The sequence below is a fragment of the Drosophila virilis genome, chromosome 2 (genome assembly GCF_030788295.1).
Source record: "Drosophila virilis strain 15010-1051.87 chromosome 2, Dvir_AGI_RSII-ME, whole genome shotgun sequence".
NCBI lineage: Eukaryota > Metazoa > Arthropoda > Insecta > Diptera > Drosophilidae > Drosophila > Drosophila virilis.
Window position 1 is genome coordinate 22477641 of NC_091544.1, and position 25352 is coordinate 22502992.

A 25352-nucleotide genomic window follows, 5' to 3' on the forward strand; every position below is an offset into this window, starting at 1 on the left:
TTAGATTTTTGAATAACTCGAAAATGAGAATATCTCGATACACTTAATATGTCAATTCTTGTATAGTAATTAATATTTCACTCTTGAATATCTTGAATATCTTCCCTTATGTCATCAAACTTAATTTTTTTTCTTTGGGATGAAAAAACTATTTTACTTAAAATCTGACATGCGTCGACAATTATTAAATGTTTTGAAGGGCACTTACCTGGCTGTGCTTCATTTAAAGTTATTTCCTATTGTTATTTATGTCGATGTTTAATTAGCGCGAGTGAGGGGAGGGGGCATGATTGAATTATTTTGGTTCCTTGGAAAATCCAGCGGGTGTACTCTCTTGACACTTCGTCCCAGACCCATGGGTTCTTGAGAATACTGTGGAAGAAAGCGTTGTCATGGTAAATATGCATTGCAAACGATTCGCAGTGCCTTGATTTGAGATATCTGAATCAATCTTAGGTTGCATCGGCTTTCTGGCTTATCAATTGGAGCCAATTGGAATGGGTGCAGTGACCGGAAGTTCAAATTCTGATAGCCGACTAGCGGATATATTTTGTACTTATTCATGTACACGTTGGAATATTTTTCATTTAGCAATGTGCCCAACCAGACCAATATTAGCAAATACATGTATTAATATTGAGCATCACCACCTATCGGACAAGTTCAGTACCTATTTATGGGTACAAAATTTTGAAATATTGAAACGCGCCACCTATCGGCTACGTTCAGTACTTACTGATTTGTACACAATATTGAAATAATTTAATAGCCTCACCTATCGGACGTAAAATGTACCAAGTTTTGTGTGCACAGTTTACAGTATTAGTTTGGTTTGGTTTTTTGAGTCAATGTTGTAATAGCTTAGCACCTTTTCGTAACCTTATATTCCCTAACAGCCCTGCCTACGGTGCATTATTCAGTTCCTCAACCAACGACTTCACTTCTATTGAAAAATATCGATAAATAACATTCAAAAATATAAAAAGTTATTTATCGATAAAAAAAAATCCCTGTTTTAGCTAGCTTGTGACATAATTCCTAAACAAAAGTGATTGTTTTTAAACCAAGCTGTCATGAGATTGCGCTGGCAGATAGTCAGTGGCTGTCTGCGACAAAATTGGCGTAACCAAAGCAATGCAGCTGCAACCACAGCTGCTGCTGCAGGCTCTGCTACCCCTGCCACACAAACGTCACCCACCAACTACTCGCACAGCAGCACACGTGAAACTTTCATTGAACGCATAGAACGTGGACCCGGCCTGAAGGACTTTTTCACAGTGAAACCTAAGCGGAGGCTGAGGGAAGAGGACAACTCGCATGCGGAGGACAATAATATACCATACCTGAATTCAATAGACTACAATGGCCATGGTCGGCGGGTGCACTTCGAGGTGTATGGCTGTCAGATGAACACAAACGATACGGAGGTAGTGTGGAGCATTCTGCAGAAACATGGTTACCAGCGTTGCGAAGATGCTGCAAATGCTGATGTCGTAATGCTTGTGACCTGCGCGGTGCGCGATGGAGCCGAACAAAAGATATGGAATCGTTTGCGACACTTGCGAGCATTAAAGGAGCGGCGTGGCACCAAACGTCAGCCGTTACAATTGACAATCCTTGGCTGCATGGCGGAACGATTGAAAGAGCGACTACTCGAGCAGGAGCAATGCGTGGATGTCATTGCCGGTCCTGATAGCTACAAGGATCTACCAAGACTGTTAGCCGTAGCTCGCCACTATGGCAACTCGGCTATCAATGTATTGCTCTCACTGGACGAGACCTATGCGGATGTCATGCCCGTGCGCTTGAGCTCGGATTCGCCCACAGCCTTCGTCTCGATTATGCGCGGCTGTGACAATATGTGTTCCTACTGCATTGTGCCCTTTACACGTGGTCGCGAACGTTCCCGTCCACTGCAGTCAATAGTGGGTGAAGTGCTGACGCTGCAGGAGCAGGGTGTCAAAGAGGTAACCCTTTTGGGTCAAAATGTCAATTCGTACAGAGACAAAAGCTCCGAGCATCCGGACAACCCCGCTGTCAATTTGGCCTCAGGTTTTAGTACGGTTTACAAGCCGAAAACAGGCGGATTACCATTTTCAGTGTTGCTGCAAAGTGTGGCCGAGGCTGTGCCGGAAATGCGCATACGTTTTACATCGCCGCATCCAAAAGACTTCTCCGACGAAGTATTGCGCGTCATTCGCGACTATCCCAATGTCTGCAAGCAGCTGCATCTGCCCGCGCAGTCGGGCAACACGGCGGTTCTCTCCAGAATGCGCCGTGGATACACACGTGAAGCTTACTTGGAGCTGGTGTCACACATTCGTCAAATGCTACCTGATGTAGGTCTCTCCAGTGACTTTATTTGCGGCTTTTGCGGTGAAACGGACTCTGAGTTTGAAGACACCATATCACTCATCGAAAGTGTGCGCTATAACGTGGCCTTTCTGTTTGCCTACAGCATGCGCGAGAAGACCACAGCCCACAGACGCTATGTGGACGATGTCCCAGCTTTGGTGAAAACCGCTCGGCTGCAGCGCATGGTGCAGGCATTCCGAGAAGGTGCCACGCAGTTGCATAAACGTTTCGAGGGGCAGGAGCAGCTTATACTGATCGAGGGCAAGAGTAAGCGGTCCGAAAACTTTTGGTTTGGCCGCAATGATGCCAATATAAAAGTCATTGTGCCTGCCGCCTCCCTGCCTACAGCCGAAGCTAATGTGAGCGCAAAGGATATTAACGTGGGTGATTTTGTGGTCGCACGGATCGTAGATTCCAATTCACAAGTCCTCAAAGGCATACCGTTGCATATCAGCAGCATTGGCAGTTACTACCATAGCAGATAAATTTAAATTATGCGGCCAATAAAAATGGTTTTCCAGATTTAATCACACTTATTTACTGTACGTCACGTTTCCATTGGGGGATCGCCATTGCTGCCTTCTTTTGTCGCCGCGGCTTGCTCAGCACTACTGCCATGATATTTGGCTATATTTCTACGATAGAACTCGAAGATTTCAGCACTGGCCGCGCGGCAAATACATTCAATATCATTGAACTGAGCAATCTTGAAGGCGCCTTTCGTTTGCACCAACAGAAGATTCCCATCCACAGAGTCGAAGGCAAATGTGAAGCTAGCTTGCTGATGCAGGGTCTCGTTCTGATCTGGGTCCAGCACAAATTCACCCTGTTCATTGATTATGCAGTGTACTGCCGCAAAGCTGTACTTTAAGGGCAGGCCGCCAATGAGCATGGCTAAACAGGCTGCATTCAAGGCGCACGCATCTATCTACAAAGCAACTACTTTAGTCGATAAGCTTAGCAATACAATTTGAATAACTTACGCTGCCACGATCCTCTAACTCCTGCACCTGCACTGACATTTTTGCACGCGGATATGCTTCACTCAGCAGGGCCAGTTCCAAGACATCTCGTATGGCCGCCTCACGTATGCGCTCCTTTACCTGTGGCAAACCGGCTTTAGGACGATAATTGCACTCCAAGTAACTGCCTTCAATGCTTAGGTTTTGTGTCTTCACCTCAATCGGGCCCAGCACAGCGGCTATGACTACTGTGGCGCCTACAGAATAAAGTGACTATCTCAGCCGGCATTCTAACACAATGCGGAAAGCATTACAAACCTTGGCTATACATGACAGAACCATCACAGCGGGAGAGCGCATTAAATTTGCAGTGCATCTCGCGCAATTTATCTTTCGAGGCTTCTTCAATATCTGTTTTACTCATTTTAATATTTAATCAAACCGAAAAACAACGTGCGCGAATGAGATTTAACAAAAAGCGAATTAGTGATGAGCGATATATACCCAACAGTTACTCGATGCATGTATTATAGGGCCTACAAATAAATATCGAATCAACAGGTTGTACACATGAAAAGCACGCAAGCCACTTTAATAAAATATTTGTCATTTTGTAAATCACAAGTTTATTTCAAGCATTTATTTATTTGAGCATGAGCCTTCCTGCTGGTAAACATTTGCATTGCCAACTTACGTCAGCATGCAATACAATGTTAATTTTGCACTGATATTTTTCTGTGAGCTGCGTACCACCGCCATCTCAAGTATTTAATATTTTGTCCCACCCGTGACTTGTAACTGATACAAATACAATGCCATACAAATACCAGAGGTAAAATCTCAAAAGCTTGTTCATTCCACAAAGTAAACGCCCGCAGTTCAGGTTAAATCGCTCTCAATAAATAAAAGCAAAGCAATGTCTGGTAAGCCCCACTTGCAGTATTAAGTATTAAGCTTGTCCAGGGTCTTATATAATTACTTATAAAGGCGCACAATAATTTACAGGTGAAAATCCATTTGCGCAATTCGAGAAATCCTTCATTAAAGATGGGACGGTGTACAAGTACTTTGATCTGGCTTCCATTGATAGCAAATATGGTAAGTTTTATGTAAATCTCGATTCCCTGGCTACGTGGTAACATTGTCGACCCGCCGATATCGTAAAGGTACAGAAATAGCTGCATCAACACCTGTTCAATGCAAAGAGCAACGACTTGAAGTTTGACCCCAACTTCCCAGCAGCGACCGCTTTAATTTGCAAGTCCAAACAGTGTCAGTGGGTAGGTGAGACTTACTTAACGACATGGGGCGTCATTAGTCCAGTCTCAGCTTTCTAAAACTCGCCTAGCGCTTAGCTGAAAGCGAAAGTTATCAATGTGATTTGCTTTATTGAGGGAGGTGAGGGGTCGGCGCGGATCGTTCGGGCATGCCAGGCACACGACGACACCGGCATGCTTTGATAAGGTCCGACTACATTATATTGTACGTTAATATAGCTCTGGTATTATGTCGACAGTTATCAGCATGAGCTAGACAAATTCAACCTGCTGTTATCGGACAAAATCGTGGCCTGATGCTTCAGACATGCGTGTGGAAAACATAATTTTGTGTATGCTTGTGTGTATTTTCTATGCATCCATATAGTAACGGAATGTTTTAAAGTGAGGCGCGTGTTTCTGGGCACCTAAGGTGAGAACTTTCCAAGTACTGTTTGTTACCCAATCACAAAGGGCAAGTGCTTGAATCGAAAACAAGTGCCCCTAATAAACGCCGCTGTTTGCTGATAAGTATCTGTCTTGTTTGATTTTGAAGGTGACTAACCGTAAGTAAAAATCCATTTGCTTACAGATCAGCTGCCCTACTCGATTCGTGTACTTTTGGAATCTGCGGTTCGCAACTGCGACAACTTTCATGTACTCGAGAAGGATGTACAGAGCATTTTGAGCTGGACGCCAGCTCTGAAGCAGGGCTCCAATGATGTGGAGGTGTCATTCAAGCCAGCGCGTGTTATTCTGCAGGTGCGTTGCATGTTGTGATCAACAGGTATATTGTTGCTTTATGTAATTTGAATGGATGAATTTGAAGGACTTCACCGGCGTCCCTGCCGTTGTGGATTTTGCGGCCATGCGTGATGCTGTCTTAGATTTGGGTGGCGATCCCGAGAAAATAAATCCCATCTGCCCTGCCGACTTGGTCATTGATCACTCCGTGCAGGTTGACTTTGCCCGCGTCCCAGATGCCTTGGCAAAGAACCAGAATCTAGAGTTTGAACGAAACAAGGAACGTTTCACGTTTCTAAAGGTGAAATTTGCGTAGCATGAACTCTAACATTCTGTGCTAGATTTATAATCTCCATTGACTTTCAGTGGGGTGCCCGTGCCTTCAATAATATGCTGATTGTGCCGCCTGGCTCGGGTATTGTGCATCAGGTAAACTTGGAGTACCTGGCCCGTGTGGTTTTTGAAAGTGATTCTGGCGATGGCAGCAAGATTCTCTATCCCGACAGCGTTGTCGGCACCGATTCACATACTACTATGATCAACGGCTTGGGTGTGCTGGGCTGGGGTGTGGGCGGTATTGAGGCTGAGGCTGTGATGTTGGGCCAATCCATTTCTATGCTGTTGCCCGAAGTCATTGGCTATAAGCTGGTTGGTAAACTAAGTCCTCTAGCGACTTCCACGGATTTGGTGCTCACCATTACAAAGCATTTGCGACAATTGGGCGTGGTCGGAAAATTTGTTGAGTTCTATGGACCAGGTGTAGCAGAGCTAAGTATTGCGGACCGTGCCACAATCAGTAACATGTGTCCCGAGTATGGAGCTACCGTGGGCTATTTCCCCATCGACGAGAACACGCTCGGTTACATGCGGCAAACAAGTGCGTAGCAAACTGTCAGATGTTACGTTTTTGACTCATTGAATTATTTATATACTTACAGATCGATCTGAGAAGAAAATCGACACTATTCGTGAGTATCTGAAGGCCACGCAACAATTGCGTAACTATGCCGAGGAAGCTCAAGATCCAAAGTTTACTCAGGTTAGTTGATTGCATACCTTAATAAAATTTGTATTCACGTATAATCTTACTTCCAGACCATCACCCTGGATCTTTCAACGGTAGTTACCTCTGTATCAGGACCCAAACGTCCGCACGATCGTGTTTCTGTTTCAAACATGCCCGAAGACTTTAAGTCATGCTTGTCCAGCCCTGTAAGTTGAACAAATTTCACTCTTATGAGATAAACAAAGCCCAGTGATGCTTGGACATCTGACAAAACTGAACTTGGTGTATCCCATAAATTGAAATCCAAATCACTTCTAAAAAATTCTCAAACTGCTCCCCGAACCGTCTGTTAGGCTGCTTACAAAAGAGCTATCTAAAAGAAACAGCAACTGTGATATGTGAAAGCTTCTAATGTAAAATCACGGCTACTATTTCCTTAGATAACTCGATATAAATCAAAATCGCTGGAACGTAGACTTTTTGTATCACTTGTACTTTTTTCTCACAGCGAATTGTATTGATGTGTTAGCTTAATGATTGCGAGTCCCTCATAAGCGGGCACACCAATGCAGTTAATTGTGAAATGCCGTACCAAGTGCATTGGCAAGACACCACCACGTAACGCTCAGAACTGAAACCTGGCTCTTGGCCAGCTAGCTCTTATAAGCACCGTTGCGTTCAATGGCCGCTGCCAACGCATCAAGTTTCCAACGCCAGCAGCACTGGCTGATCGGTTTTGGTTATTACCAAAAATTGCTGAGAATGCGCTATATTTTCTGGCACGCTCGATATTTTTATGCCGAATTTCTAAAATTGTGAAGTGCTATTGTTTTTATTGCAATTCGTTGGACTTTAACGTTTTCTGAACCCGGGCCTGGCCTGGCCTGGCCTGACTGCACTGATGGGGCCTCACGCGGCCGCTTCCGCAAACAAACTGACCTACAAATAGTTCGGGCACAGCAGGGTCATTGAACTACCAGTCGATTTGTCTTTCCGCATAAATTTAATCAGCGTTTTCTATTGTTGCCACATTTTAGGTCGGCTTCAAGGGTTTTGCTATTGCACCAGAAGCCCTTGCGGCCAGCGCCGAGTTCCAGTGGGACGATGGAAAAACCTACAAACTCCAGCATGGATCCGTTGTCATTGCTGCCATAACGTCCTGTACGAACACCTCAAATCCTTCTGTGATGTTGGGTGCAGGTCTACTGGCCAAGAAAGCTGTCGAGAAAGGACTTAGCATTTTGCCTTACATCAAGACGTCACTGTCGCCTGGATCAGGTGTAGTGACCTACTATTTGAAAGAGTCTGGTGTTATTCCTTATTTGGAAAAGCTTGGCTTTGATATTGTGGGCTATGGTTGCATGACGTGCATTGGAAACTCAGGTCCTCTGGAGGAGAACGTGGTAAACACCATTGAGAAGAATGGCTTAGTTTGTGCCGGCGTCTTATCGGGCAACCGTAACTTTGAGGGTCGCATTCATCCCAACACGCGCGCCAATTACTTGGCTAGCCCCTTGTTAGTGATTGCGTATGCCATAGCCGGGCGCGTTGATATTGACTTCGAGAAGGAGCCGTTGGGCGTGGATGGTAATGGAAAGAACGTGTTCCTTCGCGATATTTGGCCAACGCGCACCGAAATACAAGTAGTAGAGAACAAGCACGTTATTCCAGCTATGTTCCAGGAGGTTTATAGTAAGTGAACGTAAAATGTTGGGAATTATATATAATAACTGTTATCTGCTTATAGGTAAGATCGAAGTGGGCTCAGAGGACTGGCAAACTCTAAAGGTGTCTGATGGCAAGCTGTACCCGTGGAGTGCCGAATCCACATATATTAAGCGTCCGCCCTTCTTTGAGGGCATGACGCGCACGCTGCCTAAGCTAAAGAGCATTCAAAAGGCGCGCTGTTTGCTCTTCTTGGGTGACTCTGTGACCACTGATCATATCTCGCCCGCTGGCTCCATTGCCAGAAACTCGCCTGCGGCTCGCTTCCTGTCCGAACGCAATTTAACTCCCCGTGAGTTTAATTCGTATGGCTCGCGTCGTGGTAATGACGCCATAATGGCACGTGGCACATTTGCCAACATCCGTATAGTGAATAAACTGGTTCCAAAGACCGGTCCGCGCACACTGCATATACCCACCCAGGAGGAACTAGACATTTTTGATGCAGCAGAACGCTACCGTGAAGAAGGTACACCACTGGTGCTGGTCGTTGGCAAGGACTACGGCAGTGGCAGCTCTCGTGATTGGGCCGCAAAAGGTCCATTCTTATTGGGTGTAAAGGCAGTGCTTGCGGAATCTTACGAGCGCATACATCGTTCTAACCTGGTCGGCATGGGCATTATTCCCCTGCAGTTCCTACCTGGCCAGAGTGCTGAGACTCTGAAGTTAAGCGGTCGGGAGGTCTACAACATTGCTTTGCCCGAAAGCGGTATAAAACCTGGGCAAAAGATTCAAGTTGAAGTATGTATTTTTGTTAATGAAGAATTGGTAACATTAATTAATAATTCAATTCGTATACTCTTTTAGGCCGATGGCACAGTGTTTGAGACTATTTTGAGATTTGATACCGAGGTGGACATCACTTACTACCAGAATGGCGGCATCCTCAACTACATGATTCGCAAGATGCTTTCCTAAACCTTCCCTCTTTTATTTTCTTATTCCACTTGCATTTTTAATACTGTACATTGTAGTCTCCTAAGTTTTCAATATGTGCTGGTGCTTACCCTGATAAATGGTCGAACCAATAAAAATTAAGCCAAAATTTCGTGCAACTTATTTCCTAATAAGTGTGCACTTCACAGTGTATACAACTGAATATATTTTGTTCGTTTCCATAGGTACATTTACTGTGTCGCGCCACTGAATTATTAAATAAATATACCTGTATATCTCCAAATGTATTCAACCTTGAGACCGTAAACCTTATCACAATGGCATCGTCTATAGCTACTGCGACTGAATATTACAATAAATTGATTGCATCCACATATCGTGCATAGTTTTCTAATCAGCATATTAGTCAATTATTAGTCAACGCATTATATAGAGGTTAATCTGTGCCCTCCATTACATTAGGCGTATACATTATATATATAGGTAAGTTCTATTATGGAATTGATAATTGTTGGTATAGGTACCGAAATGAAATTTAGTTGGAGCTCTCAAAAAATCTCCATTCAAGCACAACATGCGACTAATACCGATGACATTAACAAGAATGGTCAAATAAGAAAGAATTGATCAGTTACTTAAAGATCTTGTCTTTTGTAGTATTTTTTACAGTATGGGCTTTAACTTTTTTGATTTTGTCTAATACAGTTTGGTATTGCTTATCATGGCTGCCATTATTATCCACTTTGAAATTGAAATAATCTATTGTCATCTCTATACCAGTCTGATATTGAAAACAATGGTTGATTATTTAAACTCGACGCCACAAATATTAAACATTGCCTTGATTGGCAATCCAGTTGTAAATTTCTGAAGACATGACCTGTACATTTAATTATTAAGTTGGTCGCTTACAATGAAATTTCATCGATATTCATTTTACCAAACTATGCGAAAAATACATACCTAGAATATGGAGCAAACAAGATTTTCAATGTTTCTTATCTCTATATATATTTCGAAGGCTCAAAAACTATGAAATTCACGTTTTTGGTAAATATAGTAAGATGGAAAGTTTCTGTATGTAGGGATCGCAGTGACCGAACACACATCAAATTTATGTTTCACAGTTCTAAAAGTGTATAAATTCTTGGTTTGTACTTTATTACAATGCATGCTAAAACTACATTTCTTTCGAACACACATACATCCAATAAGTGCCTAAATAGGGCGCCCTGTTGTGATAAAAAGGACACAGCTAGGTAAGTACTAGAATTAGAATGTCCAGTTTGGCTTTAAAAAAGTATTATTGTAACATTATTATCAACATCATCATCAATTACATACTTAAATTAATAATGTACAAGTCTGTTATTATGTATACGCGAGCTATATTTTCTGCTTTTAAGCTGCGTTCCATTGCCTCTGGTAGTATAATGTAAAAATCACTATAACAAAAAATGTACACTTTAAGCTATAACACTTTAAGTATTTTTAAGTTAAATTGCATTAGTTATGTACGTAAACATTGCAGAGCGTAACAATTTTTTTTTACTATTTGTAAGATACATTTAAACGCCCTAACAAAAATTATCATTGTTATTAATTTAGCTAATTAACCTGTGCTTTTTACTATTCATCTCGTCAGTTATTTACAAAAGTGGAGCACATGATGCGCTCCAGCTGGTTCAGCAACAAATCTCTGGTGGTTCCTCAGTACGTTGCGTAAATGCAAATGCGATTTTATTTGGTTTTCTTTAGAGTTGTGCGTTCCGTTACCAGCGTATTTGATGCTTGTATTGCTCGTCTATGGCAATCCGTTTGATGGTCTCATAGCCTAGTATAATGCTGAACGAGAAGGCTGCCGACTGCACCAGGCGTGCGGATAAGCCTTTAAAGAAGCAGTTGAGTTTCTCCTCATGCCACAATTCACGGAAAGCAACACTCATTGAGTCTAGACGATGCACCTGCAAGCCAATACAATTTTAATATGTGATAGGAGACAGTTTTGAAGGCGAATCAAAGACTTACCTGAAGGCGTGCCCGTACTATGTCCAATGGATTAGTTAGTATTGTCGTTGTAAAGCCACCTAAGCTGCCGGCCACACATTGGATAAAAAGATGAGAGACCCAGTTGGGGCATATACGATACAGTTCGTCTTCGGTGACATATTGAATAAATATATGTGTGAAGCGTAAATCATTAATGTATACTAGCAAGACAACTTACCCTGATATAGGTGGTAAAACGCCCACCACATAGCAGAGTTGGGGACATAGGCCATTAGGCTGGCAGTGTATCCTCTATAAAAGCCGCGAAATCCATCACGTCGCATTATCTCACGCCCTATGTCCATAGATATATGCAAGCGGCTGCGACCAGGCCAAGATTTAATACCCAAGGGGTTTATATCAGCTTTCGCGCCGGCATGAGCCGACATTCCGAGTACCATGGCGTGTTGTGATATTACGTCAAAAGGAACTATGATAGTCTGACCAACGAGCGACGCACAGCCACCACCAATTAAAGCTTTAAGACGGTGACCAGCACCCAAATCGCTGAGTATGTGTCGCACACCTTCGTAGGTGCTGATGTAAAACACGCCCGATACGATCTGCACTGAAGATATCCAGAAGCCGCGATATAGACCAGGCACGCCCTCGGAGCGGTAGATTTTCATGGCACAATCAATCATGCCTTTATATATATCGCTCTTATGCTGCACCTGCAGCTGAGTCTTGATCACAGTCAGTGGAAACAAGCAACACCGCACCGAGAATGAGCTCAACATGGAAAGTGGAAAGAACTTGGTCTTGTTCATCATGTCCCACTCTATTGTGCGTATGTAGGAGCCCTCCTTCCCATTGAAACTGCTCGTGCCAGCAGCTCCGGTATCGGCCTCCATATTCACGCCGGTGCAGTCCGACATTGTGTTAGCTGTATCTGGAACAGCTGTCGGAGACCGTGCGCTTGCCAAGCTGCGCTTGTTGCATACGTCGCCAGTATGCAGGTGAAGCAGAAGAAACACGCTCGTAAATTGAAATCAGCTAAACCGTTTCTGAATCTTTGTTTACAGCATCATTGTCTGAGGCAGTTTCCGACCAACCTGGCATGCATTAAGTATGTTATATGTTCTTATGTGCAATGAAGATGTTGGACGATCTGAAATGGGAAAAATACCTTGGTATTGAAATATATGTATTTACATTGACGCAATTGGAGATGGCACGAAATTCATTGTGTTCCCAAGGTTAACGCACGGATTCATAAGTATTATTATGCATTCATTGTTGTATTTTGACTTTTTGGTCTTTGTTTCCGATATTGTTATTGTTCACTTGGCGGTAAGGGCTTAAGGATCACCTAGAGCCATATGTTTATAGATGTGTTTGTAATTATATAATGCGTACAGACACAACCAACACCACCGCCTGACCGTTGACCGCGTCATCACCTCTGTTATCAATTGGGCCGTACACAATGCGTAATCAGCATATTTTTAATATGATTTTTTCTCAATAGAGATATCGCTTACTTCCGCAATAGTCCAGCGTATGAACTCTACTTAGGTATATTAATATTTGTTGTTTATTCAGACACCTACACTCGCACCCACCCTGTTCAATTATTATTGTTGATGCTGATTTTGTATCGACCAATCGATATTTGAAACAGGAAAAAATATTTAAATCATTCTTTTTCACATATATGTAAGTAATTGTAAATTTCTATAATTATATTTCATTTGTAGAGGTGAAAACAAATCATTTAATTTTATTACCGACATTTACTACAAGTTATCAGAGACATTTCATAAATACACTTTATTATTTTAGTAACGATAATCGATACTTTTTTCATTCAATATATCGATACGCCAGAATACGCTAGGTATCTATCGCCGTGGAACTTAAAAAGACTGGCAACTCTCTTCCTTACCGCTTGGACGAAAGCACTGGTACTTGCGCGGAATTTTTGAAATTCAAAATAAAACTATGTTAGGTTCTTAATTTAAAATTTTTTTTTTTTTTAATAATTATAAATATTAATACTATATGCACTTAGCAATTTTATATTTAAGAGGTTTCTTTATTGATGAAATATCATTAAACGTAAAAGATTCCGTTTGTGCTTTTCCTATTATTTTCTTATATTTTTGCTATCTTTTACATGTAACTACAATAATTTATAAAAAAAAATAAAAAGCCCTGATTGGCTGTTGCAAATATAAGTTACACGCCAATTACATTCTTGGTGGGCGTTTTGAGTCTGCGCAATGTGACGCAGCATCCTAACGGCCCATCAACCCTTGAACCCCAACACATAAATCATAGAGAACGTTGGACGCATTCTAAGAATTTGTGCAGAGCTAACAGTTGCCACGGCCACTTCATAACCGTTGCACGGTATTGACGGAATGCGCCGATCACTGGCTGTGACTAGTGAATGCCATGAAGTGATTAATAATTCAAAATTATTGATGCACGGAAACAAGGTGAAATCCCATTAGTGAAATTTTGCATGAGAAAAACAATCAAGTTCAAGAGTGCATCCGCCAGTGTGTGTAAAGTTCAGTCAAGTGCGAGATCTAGCGACCTAAACACATGGATACAGTCAAATTGGTAAGATCAACACACACAAAAAAAAAAAAAACTGTTAATCCCGCAGGAAAATTAAAAAGGGAATGATAGCTTAACCTTAAGTACTTAAAGCTTTAATTCGTTCAGACCTTGTTCATACATTAACTCGTATAATAAACTTAAATCCTGGCGGATCACAGATCTCAGCCGTAGCTAAGCGTGTAGCCCATATTTTCCATAAGCGTCTCTTTGATGGCCGGCTGAAGGGCTCTCTGCATGTAGGTGGTAAGCAAACCACGCACGCCCATGGAAAAGAGCTTCTCCAGCTCATTGGACATGGCATCACCTACAAACTCTTCGTGATTGCCGTTAGCGCCACCACTTCCGCCAGAGAAAATATCAGCAAAAGCACGGGCATCTGGTTCGACAAGCTGCTGCAGCTGCTCATCCTCAAAGTGCAATACGTCTTCATTGAAATGTATTTCATCCGAGTAATCGGCGGGTAACGTATTGCGACGACGCCGTCGGCGTCGTTTACCCAACTGTCGCCGTCGGTAAAAGTTGTCGCCATTCACATCAAAGAACTCGGTTGAATCACCAAATCCCTCGTTGCTTCCAAAAGTCAGACTCTGATCTCGCTGAGTAGTTTGCTCCAGCCGGATATCGTAATTTGGCTTTTGATACTTGCCAGTGGTGCCTAGGATTACGTGTGGCTCACCCAATTCTACCTGTGGTGCCGTACCCTCGCCGTAGCCGAACCGGCGTTTCGAATTTTGGCGGAGTCTGATGCCACTTGGTCCTTGGCAGCCGTGCGCAAACACGGAGATAAAACCAGGCTCTGCAAAATGCGAATCTGTGCGCACAGAGGCGGCACCCAACCTTCGAGACTGCTCATAAGAGGGCGCCGCTGATGCTGGGCCCAACGGCACCGTGCGAAACTCAATTCCTGCGTGCCTCATGCGCAATATCATGTGGCAACGTCCACCTGTAGGTTGCAGGATTACCTTGCCACTGAGAGTTAAGTCCGGAAAAATAAGACGCGTGTCCAATGTAGAATTCTCAGTGCTGAACTTGCACTTGTCTATCTCCACCCAGCGTGAGGAGGACTTTGCCGGCGGGACCCTAACCTTAAGATCCTCAACCTCCACCCGCGATATGGCTAATTTGTGCGGTTGCCGGTGCTGATAATGTTGCTGTTGCTGCTGTTGTTTTTGTTGATGTGAAGACAGTAACTCCTCAAATTCCAGAGCACTGCCGCTTAATCCACTGGCGGACTGATAGGACGGACGTCCATTGCGTCGTATGTGCTTGGCATAATAGCCACGCCCGTAATTTGGGCTGCCGCCTACATTGTAGAAATCATCCTCAGGTTCGGTATGCTGTCCATAAAAACTATGATAAAGCTGATATGGAGTCTGAAACGGTTGTTCCCACATGGAACGGGAACGCCCTCGCGACGATTCCTTGCTTTGAGCACTGCGACGGCGCATGTGCTCGAGTGCGTTTTCCAGACGATTCGAACAACGGTGTGGCGTCTGGTAAGGCTGGCTTAAAACAGCTGAAATCAGATAATTCAGTCAGTCAGTCAATGTGAAACGCTATATGCCAAATTTGTACGTGGACTCACCTTGCAGTAGTAAGGCGCTTAGTAGCACAAAGCGCATCAAATTATTCGGTCTACTCATGAAGTCTGATTCTGATCCTGGCATGTCTTAAAGCTGGCGCTGCGCATTGAAGTGTTCGACGTATATGTCAAGTAGAGTCGGATAAAGCACCACCAGTCTGGTCCACTGCTCAACCGAAAATGTGCTCCCAGTTTCGGCGGCAACGCATGCGAGACCGAGAAACTCGCTCGGTCGCGCTTCCATACACATAGCCGCAGCAGCAGCACCCACAAGAAGTTCACGACGACAACGCTGAGAGACGCCGAAGTCGTGTCACTGCCTCATCATGTGCAGTGAAAGTGTTTTCCACGACAAGCGCCAGGTACAGCAACGCATACGAGCGTGGAAAAAACAGCTCGCACAAAGGCAAAAAGAAAAGCATTGTCTTCTGTCGCAGCGGCTGCAAAGTAGATCAAAGTAACTTACAAACTTAAAGCAAACACGACATCAACGCTAGCCTCGACGCCACGTTTCGTAATTTAAGTTGCGGGCGCGCATGCGTCGTAATATTAGCCACCCGCACCCACATTGTTTGCAAAAGTTCAAAGTTGATCAGCCAGCTAGTCAGTTGGTTTTGCTCAACTGGTTTGTAAGTTAATTGAATGAACTATTACCCACAAGGTGGTAATCTGACAATTTTCTGGCATTATCAGTATGAACTTCCAAAGCTTTTTTCCGTTTTGACATCTACCAAAAAAAAAAAAAAAACTGTCAAACAAAAAACGATTAGTTCCGATAATTCTTGTGTCTGCACTAACCGCGTGCCAAGTGGCAACGCTTCGCCGGCTGCGTTTAACGGTTACGCTAAATTATGTCGGTAATTTGATTTTACAAATTGTTTGCTTGCACTTATTAAATTCAGCACAGACAGAGTCTTTCCTGGCTGCAGCCATATTTTGCAATACCTAAATTGGTAACCACCGTCAATGGCGGAGTATTTCCTATTATTGTATACTTAAATATTGCAAAATATAATGCCACATTTCAAGCTTAATGTACTAAATTAACATAACCTTTAGCTCTAGTTTCTGTGTAAATAGCCGGAGAAAGCTGCACATTGCACGTTCTGTGCCTTCTAGCTGAGAAACTTGCCGCTTTCTGCGTTTCCGCATGAAGTTAAAGTTGTTGCAGCTTGTTTGTATGTATGTGTGTATGTATGTAGTTACACACTTACGAAATTAGGGGTATCTTTAGTACAAATGATTCTCAAACGCGCCGAAGCGCAACGCCTGGTGTGTGCTAGTTTCTGGGTGTCAAGTGCCAATACACTTCGATAGTGGGCGGAAAGATGCGGAAATTGACAGCTAAAACAAACTTTAAATTGCTTGCCCCAAAAGCCAAGACGAATGGCAGATCAACGCTAAATTTACCTGCATCATTAGATCTTACTGACCAGCTAGAAAGTGAAATGCTTGCCAGCCGTAATGAGCGGAGAGAGTGACAGGTGTCACCGCCCTTAAACTCGGCTGACCTCAAGTCTACGCAGCTCATTAAGTGTAAAAGTGTCAATAAAACGCAGGTTTCTATTGTCTTTGTCATATGTAGTGCTATGTGTATGATACTCTCTCACTCCCAGTCCCAGTTCCAGTCCCAGTCCCAGTTCCAGTCCCAGTCCCAATCCCTGTTTTACTCTTTTAGTGAATTTCGCTTTGACGTGGACAATGCCTCATTACTTAATGACACAGCCATAAGCACAACAAAAGACAATTGACACCCGTACACCACACACAATGCAAGGCCGGAGCTAGAAGCTGTTAAGCTAATTGCCACAACTTCTTCACACTTGAGTATGTCAATGTGACGAACACTTTGCTTCTATTCTGTTTGTACCGGGATCTGTAACTGTAGCCGTGACCGTAACTCTAACCGTAACCAGCTTTGCTCGACCAGCGCCACGGGTAGTAACGCTGTCACCACAGCAGGTGGCTTTAAAGTTGTGGGCTAGGTCACTTAAAGCCCGAGCGGCAACCCCAGGACCAATTCCAGATTGGCAATTCATTTGCCAAAATTGAAGAAGGACCCAAAACAAACTCATAATTTCCTGCTGCGCCTTGATTCATTTCCTTATTCAACAGGCCGACTACAGCGAGGCCAAGACTCATCTTGAGCAGCTACAGCAGACACTGACGCACTTGGATCACCATCACCCCCATTCGCACTCGCATCCACATCACCATGGGCTGTATCACCCGGCGCCAAATACATCGACTATAACCACAGATTCGGTGGTTTCCTGTGTCACCTCAACACTGCCGGTTATCGGCAAGGCCACATCCTCCGCATCTTCCTCTAGCTGCGCGAACTCAGAAACGGAGCGCAAGAAATGCCAGAATCACAGTCACGGCGAAATGGAAGTGAGCCACACGCTTATGGAAGCCATCTGTACTCTCCCCCTGCCCACGCATGGCCAAAGGTCGCCACCCTGTTGTCTGTCCATGTCCGGAAATTCTACGCCACCTGCAGGAGCTCTTATGAACGGCTTGGCCACCAACGTCAATGGGGGAACTACTGCTCTATGCAATGGTGACTTAACAGTGGATCGTGCCACATGTAGGATACCATTAACTATTTCTCTAAGCAGATCTTGTTCGAGAAACGTCCTGGTACGCGCATCATCACCATCACCATCACCACCATCAATTGGCAGATGAGCTAGTTATGTACACGACGCCAGCGCCGACGGCGGCAGCAGCAGCCGCCATTGGCAAATTTGGGCTGGACACTTCCACGGAGGGTTACTTGAACGCAAGGTACAATGGTAAGCGTCCACGTCCGCCTGGATGCAGCTCCACGTCCAGTGCATCAACGTCTTCTTGTTTGCTTTTGCTATTTACACGCTTTGTTTATTAACTCCCATTATGAGTTTTCTCGTAGAACAAATCAAATGGGGATGTGGCATGAGTTTCGCTTTGCTTGCGATTCCTTCAGCCTGAAGGCTTTTATTTTATTTTTTGTTTGTTTTAAATAGCTTAACTTTTTGCTTTGCACGCGTCTTTTATTAAGAAAATATTGCGGGGCAATTTAACCTGAAGCGATTTTGAATACTCGAGCTTCATATAAGAATTACAGAATATCGAAACGATTTTTAACTTCAATACATATAACTAAATTGGCATTTACTCCGTAAACGTAAGAGATATACATACATTTTATATACATTTTAAGTTGAGTATAAAATTCTGATAATTAATAGATTTGACACTTGTTACTAAACCGACAAAAGTTTTGAGTTTTTTTAAGACCTTAACAACTTGTTTGGCTGGTCTGCAAATATATATATGATTATTCAGATAAATGTTCTTACAGCTTGTTAAATTGTTATATATATATATATATATGTATGATTCGTTAGATTAATGTACATACAGCTTGATAAATTCTAATAATCTCTGTATTTCTATTAATAACTTACTTTAATTCATAGGATTTGCTAGCATCTTTAGTTATTTGATTTTGATTTTTTATAATGTGCGTTTGCTCCACTATTCGATAGCTCCAGTATTAGTATGAAAGTCTTCTTAGGAGCACTTACCATGTGCATATGACAAGGTCGATTTGCGGGCTCAAAGATATCCCGGCGCGAGCTGTAATGCGAAATATTATCTAACAAAAGTTGCAGAGCTGCCTAACTTTTACTGCTGAAAATCACATTAAAAATGTTTCCTTTTCTTGTGCCCACCTGTCCGATGCCGCTCTGGATCTGCAGTGAATGTCAAAGGCGTGCGCCATGAAAGAACATCAACTTTCTTCGACATACCCGCTGTGACACACCCACACCCGCACCCGCACCCGCACACCCACCCACATCCTTACTGCTACAGGTAAGTTGTAAGCGGAGGTGGAAGTGGCAGCCACAACTACAGCCGCTGACAAGACAAGCCAGTAGATTGTAACCAAAAGGCGACTTTAAGTCAATCAACTTTTTTTCTTATTATTATTTTCAATATATTTATTTTTCCTAATGCTGCCGCCAGGTTTCCACCATCGCCACCCGCGGGCATTTTGAAGAAGAGCGACGAAGGTAAGCAAATGAGAGTCAGAAAAGAAATTATTAAAGCCATGCGTTCATCATTTATTTAAATTATGCTCAGCTACGTGCAGCTGCAGAAGCTGAAGCTATCAGTTCTGTTGCCAATAACTCAATTTGTTTTTCTACAAGATGCCTCGCATGGGCACTTGGATTTTCTTTTACTTTTGCATTTTTGAATAAAATGTAAGAAATCGCGCGCATAATTTACAATAACAACATCCGCGGTGTTAGTAACCGCTAATCCAATTGGTGGCATGGGCATGGAATTCAATTTGAAAGCAACACAGTAGCGCGATGCTCTTAGTTGGCCCCCGGCAGCGGATGGAATGGGGGTTGCAGTCAAACAAGCAACTCAATCATCAGCCGCCGAGTGGATTCAGTTGAGCATGTCTACTAAGGGTGTGGGTCGCACCACTGGGAAATACTTACTGTGCAGTACGCTTTGGCAGCCAACAGGTTTTCAACGCCCGTTCGCTGCTCGTTTGCTGTTATCGGCAATGATGTTTTTACTTGTCGAACACTTTCTCATGGATTATGCAGAGGTATCTTCTGAATATTTAATGCGACCAGCGTCGAGTCGCGTTGCCTGCTGATGTGATTTTGAGCGAGTGCCAAGGAGAGACCAGGACCAGGCGACCATCTAATGAAAAGGGCTTTATGAGTGGGCGGGCGGGGTTTTCACTGTTGTTTGCCCTTAAATTGCAGCATATTGAGCATTTACAAGGGTTCGGAGTGGGTTCCTTAAATAATTAATTCGTGCTAAATACCTTGGCCATTTAGTGAAACAACAAAACAGGCTGACCAACTCGTATTTCTACCCTTCATTTCTATTATACACCTAATATTCAAAAAACAAACTTCACTTTTATTTGAAAAAAAAAACAACATTCTATGGGAAGAGCTTTCAAGCATACTATTTTATTACAAAAATATTTTTTTTTTATTTTTATATTCATTTCAAGGTCTTTTATTGGAAGATATAGACTTCCACGATTTGAGGCGTCTCGTTTGGGCGTGGCCTTAAATATCGATATTGAGTTTATCTTTAAAGGGGGCCGTCAAATCTGAAATATTATGTGACTCTTTTTTATACCCATTGAAAATGGTTAAGCAGGGTACAATGTTTTTGTGCGAATGTGTGTAACAAGCAAAAAGAAGACCCCATAAAGTATATATGTATATTCTTGATCAATAGCCGAGTCGATCTAGCCATGCCCGTCTGTCTGTTCGTCCGTATGTATGAACGCAAGCATCTGAGAGCTTATATACATATTGCAAATTCTAAGAATTTCTGTAGGTTTCTTCTTTGGATTCTTTGCGATTGAATTGTTTTCTCTCCCTATAGAGGGCACTTATGCGAATATACACGAGTATATATTCCACATCGCATGTTTCTAGCTTCTAGAGCTACCAAATTGAATTTCATTTATACAGAGGCCCCCAAGGACGGACGCACAGAACGACAGGAGATTGCAATAAATCAATATATGTGACTATATACTAATTGTGACTATGCGTCTTAATATGGTTAAGGGCGTTAGTCTGACAACTACACAAAGCCAAAGCCTTTCTTTTTAGTCTCTGTCCTGGTAAAAAAATATGAAACACTCTTGCAAAGAGTGTAAATATACGATGTAATTAGTGCCCACTCTCAATTTGATGTTTAAACATGCCCAAAAGCGGCTTTTATTTGGCTCTCTGGCTCTGCCCACCTTTTTCAGAAACGGCAGCTGCTGCCGCCGCCGCTGCCGCGGCTGCTGTGTATTGCAATGATGTATCAGTTGGTCAGCACTTTCATCAGCACAACACCAAGATTGAGCATGCCGACTCCACCACAACAGCCGCCGCCGCACAGCAACATCAACAGCAACAACAACAACAACAACAACAACAACAACAACAACAGCAGCAGCATCATGATTCACTGCATTCTCATACCCAGCATCAGCAGGCGCAGAATACGCATCAGCAGACACATGCTCACCTGACTCCGGTGCACGCAGCCTCCGCCTTTAAATTTAGTCATACGGCCGTAATATCCAGCTCGGCTGTCTATGCCGCGGGCCCACACTACACCCACCAACAGCAGCCGAATGCCCAGACGCATGGCGGGTCTATTGCCACTGTCTATCGTGATATTTCACCCAGCACAGCGACGGGCAGCGAAACAGATCTTAAATACGACAGTGGGCCTTACAATGCCACTATATCTTCCACCTATCCACCACCATTGCGTCCGAGTGTGGTTGATTCCACAACTTCCAGTGATGCGGAGCTGCGCCTTGATCAGTTTTACGCTAGCAATGCAATATCCACCAGCAGCAACGTGCAGACCATCAGCCAGCGTCGTGGCTCGCTCCAGTTATGGCAGTTTTTGGTGGCCCTACTTGACGAACCGGCAACTAGGTAAGTGGAGGAGTAGATGACTTTGAACATGCTTACGTTTCGTATTGTGTGCAATGCATCCAGTTCTAGCTGCATCGCCTGGACAGGTCGTGGCATGGAATTCAAACTCATCGAACCGGAGGAGGTAGCTCGCCGTTGGGGCATACAGAAGAACCGACCAGCTATGAACTATGACAAGCTGTCGCGTAGCCTGCGCTACTACTATGAGAAGGGAATCATGCAAAAAGTCAATGGTGAACGCTATGTCTATCGCTTCGTCTGTGATCCCGATGCGCTCTTTAACATGGCATATGGGCACCTCACAAGCAAGCAAGCAGACCAGCAGCATCAGTTGACCTTGTCGTTGGCGAAGTCATCGCCGGAGTCGCAGTCGCAACTTCGCGTGCAAAAATCGACAACCGCAGATTACTATGACAGTGGCTTGCATAAGTACCAGTAGGCGGAGTGTGGGAACACCACTGTATGGGTGTAACACCCATGTCTCATGTATATTGTGTAATTTAATTTTTTATGGGTGTGTGGGGTCACACTGCTTTGCTGTGCGACTGCGTTTCGTTAATGAAAAATACCAAATTTGTGACGGCCCCGCTTGAGAAACTTTCGGCAAGCAGTGCTCAAAAGCGTCTATCGGTCGGCCACCATAAAAAATCGATGTCTATCGAACAACGATCACAACGGCACAATCGCTTGCCGGTCGGATTTCATATACATAGACTGTAGACCGGAAAAGGTGTTTTTCATTTTCATGTATTTGATTATTAGATGGCTAGCGTTAGATGCGTAGCTCATCTAAGCGAGGCCTTATCAGCAGCAATTACATACATACATCAAATAACATACATACATATATACAAAAGAAAGTGTCCACTACTAAATTGTAATCGCGTTAAGGTTGAGTTGACGTATTTAAAATAAAGTATATACCGTTTTTTGTTCGTTACACAAACCAGCCTATGCCACTTGTGTGTTTATATCACTCTTCCTTCTTCTTCTTTTTCGGTACTGATCTCTCGTCTGACTCGTCCGAGTTGCTACTGGAGTTGTCAGCGTCGCTACTACTGTCAGTATCCAGCTTGCGTTTCTCCGGTGACTTCTTGGCCAGTTTGTCCACATAGCTCTTTACCTTGTCCGGCTGCGGACTATAGGCCCAGTGTATAAGCTGTAAGTGTAACTCGCTAGGCGCGCCTGTCTCCTTATCGAATAGTTTGACATCTTCACTTTTGATTTGTTCCAGCAATTTTGCTATCTGACGATTACGTATTATATCCCAACTTGTTGTCTCGTCCTTCGGATACATCGTTCGCAGGTGCTTGTAGTTGCCCTTGGCCTTGGGTCCTCCATAAGCAGCCAGGAACTCAGCCGCCAGTTTGTCTTTTGGTTCAGGCAACTTGGCCACGACTGCATGTGAAAGATAGGCGCGATTGTCCATGATTCGATTCTCCGTCTCGAATTTTTCAAGAAACTCTTCAAGTACTTGCACGCCTTCCTTGATGGCACTTATTTTATCTTCATTCTTGGTCCCAGAGAGCACCCTTTTCGAGCTGCCAATAAGACCCTTGACAGCCAGTTTTTGATATTCTGGATCGCGTTCCTCCAAAATGCTGCAATTTAAATGTTTCGATATATCAATTCAATTCCCACATAGGAATATAAGTATTTGTATAGACAAACAGTGGAATGTTTATGGATGCCGAATATGTTCGCATAGCATGCCAAATGCTTTGCATGTGTATACGCACGGAGAGCAGCAGTCAGAGAGGAAACTGAGGCGAGCTCTCTTTCGTTCGTATTAAACACTAAAACTGTGACATGACATCATAATGGCGGCATAGCCAAAGTGCCGCTGACTATGACCTTCTGCCTTAAAAGCTGATTTGTATTGGTATGCACAGTCGGTTGCTCTTACCTCAGAGTTGCTTGCGCCGCCGCCTTGTCCTTAAAGCCCAGACCAGGCACCGTCTCCACCTTATCGTCACCCTCAGTCTTTGCATTTTTGTTGGACGCACCGCCGCCATTCTCCTCTAGCCATTGCTCAAACACGCCAATAGCATCATTTATGTTCTTTAGCTTCTCTGCTGCTTTTGTCACTGTACAAAGGCAAATTGCTGTGAAATGTTAAAAAAAAAGAGACTCGTTGGTAACCTACTTGTCAGCACGCGTTTGGCACGTCCCAGTAGTCCGCGCACGGTCAGCTTGCGGTACTGCATATCATGACTCTCCAACAGCTTGAGCGTCTCCAACGCTTTCTCCATGTCCTTGAATCCAAATTTTGATTCGCCCTCGGACATTGTTGCTGCTCAAATTTAGAAACGTATATGTCGACCAACAGAAACGACTACTATCCACCACCGACAAACTGCGACTGACTGCTGGCTTTTCGTTTACAAAAGTTTTGAGGCAAGGCATACACAGCTCGCGCCATAAGAATATCAAAAGAGAGCATGCGAGCGCTACTGAGACTGGGTGAGCAGTATCTGGACAGGCAATTAGATAAGCGTGGCCAAAATAACCAAGTGACACTATCAGTGCTCAATATAGGAACCGGTTTGTTGTCGTACTGCCGTAGCAAAACAAAAGCGAGAAGAAACCCTGATATGACGTCATGCCCAACAGATGGTCACACTTGCGCACCCACACGGGCACACACACACACACACACACCAAATTCATACGATAGTTTTTGATGCGGTTTGCGAATAACGTGATTTTAAGATACAGTGGTCGCTATAATTACCTTGCCGAGCCAAATTTTAAATATTTTATTTAAAATAAGTTGGCATACAATATTATACAATTTGTTGAATTCAGATTGCTTTGAGCATAATAAAGTTACCATGCAGACAAATTTACCAAGGCCGATAGTCAAAACTAGTGCCGATCACTATATTACTGATAACGTTATTAATTATAACGTTAATGTATTAGCTAAACTTATTAGCTTCAGAGCTAGTCATACAATGCTTACAGGTGAGTTTCCACAATTCGAGCAAGTACCGTGGTCCCTTATAGCGTCTTTTAAAATAAATATTCAGATCAGGTAACCAGCTTTCAGTTCTTTGGGTGAAAATTAACATCAGCTGAGCCTAATATATTAGCCGGATTCCCTATAACACACAAAATAATGACTGAGGCGATAGACAGCGTTAATACTAAATTATTTCGAAATTTATTTAGCTTATCCATAAACTTAACTCGGCCTATTTATTATACCCTTGCATTTGACGAAATGTATGTATAGCCCAATAAGGGCTAATAATTTGAGCCCATAAACTATTTTTAATTACGACGACCAGCTGAGTGGATATAGTCAAGTCAGTCTGTGCTCAATTTCGTTTGCGAGTCTTAAAGATATGTACATTTTTATATTGGATCAAATGAGAGTCAGAAAAGAAATTATTAAAGCCATGCGTTCATCATTTATTTAAATTATGCTCAGCTACGTGCAGCTGCAGAAGCTGAAGCTATCAGTTCTGTTGCCAATAACTCAATTTGTTTTTCTACAAGATGCCTCGCATGGGCACTTGGGTTTTCTTTTACTTTTGCATTTTTGAATAAAATGTAAGAAATCGCGCGCATAATTTACAATAACAACATCCGCGGTGTTAGTAACCGCTAATCCAATTGGTGGCATGGGCATGGAATTCAATTTGAAAGCAACACAGTAGCGCGATGCTCTTAGTTGGCCCCCGGCAGCGGATGGAATGGGGGTTGCAGTCAAACAAGCAACTC

At 43.3% G+C, this 25352-nt stretch overlaps 7 protein-coding genes and 1 long non-coding RNA gene across 8 annotated transcripts; 3 read left to right on the top strand and 5 right to left on the bottom strand.

Annotated features, from left to right (window-relative positions):
- The first annotated feature begins 1001 nt into the window (after positions 1 to 1001).
- On the top strand, positions 1002 to 2887 carry LOC6629411 (CDK5RAP1-like protein). The gene has a single exon (XM_002053031.4). The coding sequence runs from the start codon at positions 1074 to 1076 to the stop codon at positions 2838 to 2840; it is 1767 nt and encodes a 588-aa protein (XP_002053067.3). The 5' UTR covers positions 1002 to 1073; the 3' UTR covers positions 2841 to 2887.
- On the bottom strand, positions 2848 to 3801 carry Rrp46 (exosome complex component Rrp46). Its single transcript, XM_002053029.4, has 3 exons — positions 3636 to 3801; positions 3339 to 3574; positions 2848 to 3283 (listed from the first exon to the last, which is right to left on the bottom strand). The coding sequence occupies exons 1-3, from the start codon at positions 3739 to 3741 to the stop codon at positions 2903 to 2905; spliced, it is 723 nt and encodes a 240-aa protein (XP_002053065.1). The 5' UTR covers positions 3742 to 3801; the 3' UTR covers positions 2848 to 2902.
- A 288-nt stretch (positions 3802 to 4089) lies between these two features.
- On the top strand, positions 4090 to 9093 carry Irp-1B (Iron regulatory protein 1B). Its single transcript, XM_002053028.4, has 10 exons — positions 4090 to 4240; positions 4323 to 4415; positions 5166 to 5335; positions 5403 to 5618; positions 5684 to 6194; positions 6256 to 6356; positions 6413 to 6529; positions 7361 to 8015; positions 8071 to 8789; positions 8856 to 9093. Exons 1-10 carry the CDS (start codon positions 4234 to 4236, stop codon positions 8964 to 8966), a joined length of 2700 nt encoding a protein of 899 aa, XP_002053064.1. The 5' UTR covers positions 4090 to 4233; the 3' UTR covers positions 8967 to 9093.
- Positions 9094 to 10085: 992 nt separating this feature from the next.
- LOC6629406 (solute carrier family 25 member 44) lies at positions 10086 to 12569 on the bottom strand. Its single transcript, XM_002053027.4, has 4 exons — positions 12479 to 12569; positions 11173 to 12105; positions 10974 to 11101; positions 10086 to 10909 (listed from the first exon to the last, which is right to left on the bottom strand). Exons 2-4 carry the CDS (start codon positions 11870 to 11872, stop codon positions 10718 to 10720), a joined length of 1020 nt encoding a protein of 339 aa, XP_002053063.1. The 5' UTR covers positions 11873 to 12105; positions 12479 to 12569; the 3' UTR covers positions 10086 to 10717.
- A 755-nt stretch (positions 12570 to 13324) lies between these two features.
- On the top strand, positions 13325 to 22577 carry Ets96B. Its single transcript, XM_032432926.2, has 7 exons — positions 13325 to 13565; positions 17263 to 17710; positions 17769 to 17945; positions 18894 to 19008; positions 19162 to 19208; positions 20939 to 21623; positions 21687 to 22577. Exons 1-7 carry the CDS (start codon positions 13548 to 13550, stop codon positions 22060 to 22062), a joined length of 1866 nt encoding a protein of 621 aa, XP_032288817.1. The 5' UTR covers positions 13325 to 13547; the 3' UTR covers positions 22063 to 22577.
- On the bottom strand, positions 13644 to 15882 carry LOC6629405 (uncharacterized). Its single transcript, XM_002053026.4, has 2 exons — positions 15151 to 15882; positions 13644 to 15081 (listed from the first exon to the last, which is right to left on the bottom strand). Exons 1-2 carry the CDS (start codon positions 15230 to 15232, stop codon positions 13727 to 13729), a joined length of 1437 nt encoding a protein of 478 aa, XP_002053062.1. The 5' UTR covers positions 15233 to 15882; the 3' UTR covers positions 13644 to 13726.
- LOC116649795 (uncharacterized) lies at positions 19631 to 21780 on the bottom strand. The gene is made up of 3 exons (XR_004302738.2): positions 21660 to 21780; positions 21202 to 21600; positions 19631 to 20281 (listed from the first exon to the last, which is right to left on the bottom strand). It is a non-coding gene; the product is annotated as an uncharacterized lncRNA (long non-coding RNA).
- LOC6629327 (uncharacterized) lies at positions 22355 to 24170 on the bottom strand. Its single transcript, XM_002053024.4, has 3 exons — positions 23770 to 24170; positions 23530 to 23710; positions 22355 to 23224 (listed from the first exon to the last, which is right to left on the bottom strand). Exons 1-3 carry the CDS (start codon positions 23909 to 23911, stop codon positions 22597 to 22599), a joined length of 951 nt encoding a protein of 316 aa, XP_002053060.2. The 5' UTR covers positions 23912 to 24170; the 3' UTR covers positions 22355 to 22596.
- Positions 24171 to 25352: the final 1182 nt, after the last annotated feature.

Excerpts from the sequence above, each read along its gene's own strand:
- LOC6629411 (XM_002053031.4), top strand. The coding sequence starts at position 1,074 with ATGAGATTGCGCTGGCAGATAGTCAGTGGCTGTCTGCGACAAAATTGG.
- Rrp46 (XM_002053029.4), bottom strand. The coding sequence starts at position 3,741 with ATGAGTAAAACAGATATTGAAGAAGCCTCGAAAGATAAATTGCGCGAG. Across the intron at positions 3,575-3,635 it reads TTCTGTCATGTATAGCCAAG|GCGCCACAGTAGTCATAGCC; the intron begins GTTTGTAATGCT and ends TTTATTCTGTAG. Across the intron at positions 3,284-3,338 it reads AGTTAGAGGATCGTGGCAGC|ATAGATGCGTGCGCCTTGAA; the intron begins GTAAGTTATTCA and ends GTTGCTTTGTAG.
- Irp-1B (XM_002053028.4), top strand. Across the intron at positions 4,416-5,165 it reads TTCCATTGATAGCAAATATG|ATCAGCTGCCCTACTCGATT; the intron begins GTAAGTTTTATG and ends ATTTGCTTACAG. Across the intron at positions 5,619-5,683 it reads AACGTTTCACGTTTCTAAAG|TGGGGTGCCCGTGCCTTCAA; the intron begins GTGAAATTTGCG and ends ATTGACTTTCAG.
- LOC6629406 (XM_002053027.4), bottom strand. The coding sequence starts at position 11,872 with ATGTCGGACTGCACCGGCGTGAATATGGAGGCCGATACCGGAGCTGCT. Across the intron at positions 11,102-11,172 it reads GTTTTACCACCTATATCAGG|ACGAACTGTATCGTATATGC; the intron begins GTAAGTTGTCTT and ends ATGTCACCGAAG. Across the intron at positions 10,910-10,973 it reads TAGTACGGGCACGCCTTCAG|GTGCATCGTCTAGACTCAAT; the intron begins GTAAGTCTTTGA and ends ATTGGCTTGCAG.
- Ets96B (XM_032432926.2), top strand. Across the intron at positions 19,209-20,938 it reads TTTGAAGAAGAGCGACGAAG|AAACGGCAGCTGCTGCCGCC; the intron begins GTAAGCAAATGA and ends CACCTTTTTCAG. Across the intron at positions 21,624-21,686 it reads CTTGACGAACCGGCAACTAG|TTCTAGCTGCATCGCCTGGA; the intron begins GTAAGTGGAGGA and ends CAATGCATCCAG.
- LOC6629405 (XM_002053026.4), bottom strand. The coding sequence starts at position 15,232 with ATGCCAGGATCAGAATCAGACTTCATGAGTAGACCGAATAATTTGATG. Across the intron at positions 15,082-15,150 it reads AAGCGCCTTACTACTGCAAG|CTGTTTTAAGCCAGCCTTAC; the intron begins GTGAGTCCACGT and ends ATCTGATTTCAG.
- LOC6629327 (XM_002053024.4), bottom strand. The coding sequence starts at position 23,911 with ATGTCCGAGGGCGAATCAAAATTTGGATTCAAGGACATGGAGAAAGCG. Across the intron at positions 23,711-23,769 it reads TGCCAAACGCGTGCTGACAA|TGACAAAAGCAGCAGAGAAG; the intron begins GTAGGTTACCAA and ends GCCTTTGTACAG. Across the intron at positions 23,225-23,529 it reads GCGGCGCAAGCAACTCTGAG|CATTTTGGAGGAACGCGATC; the intron begins GTAAGAGCAACC and ends TTTAAATTGCAG.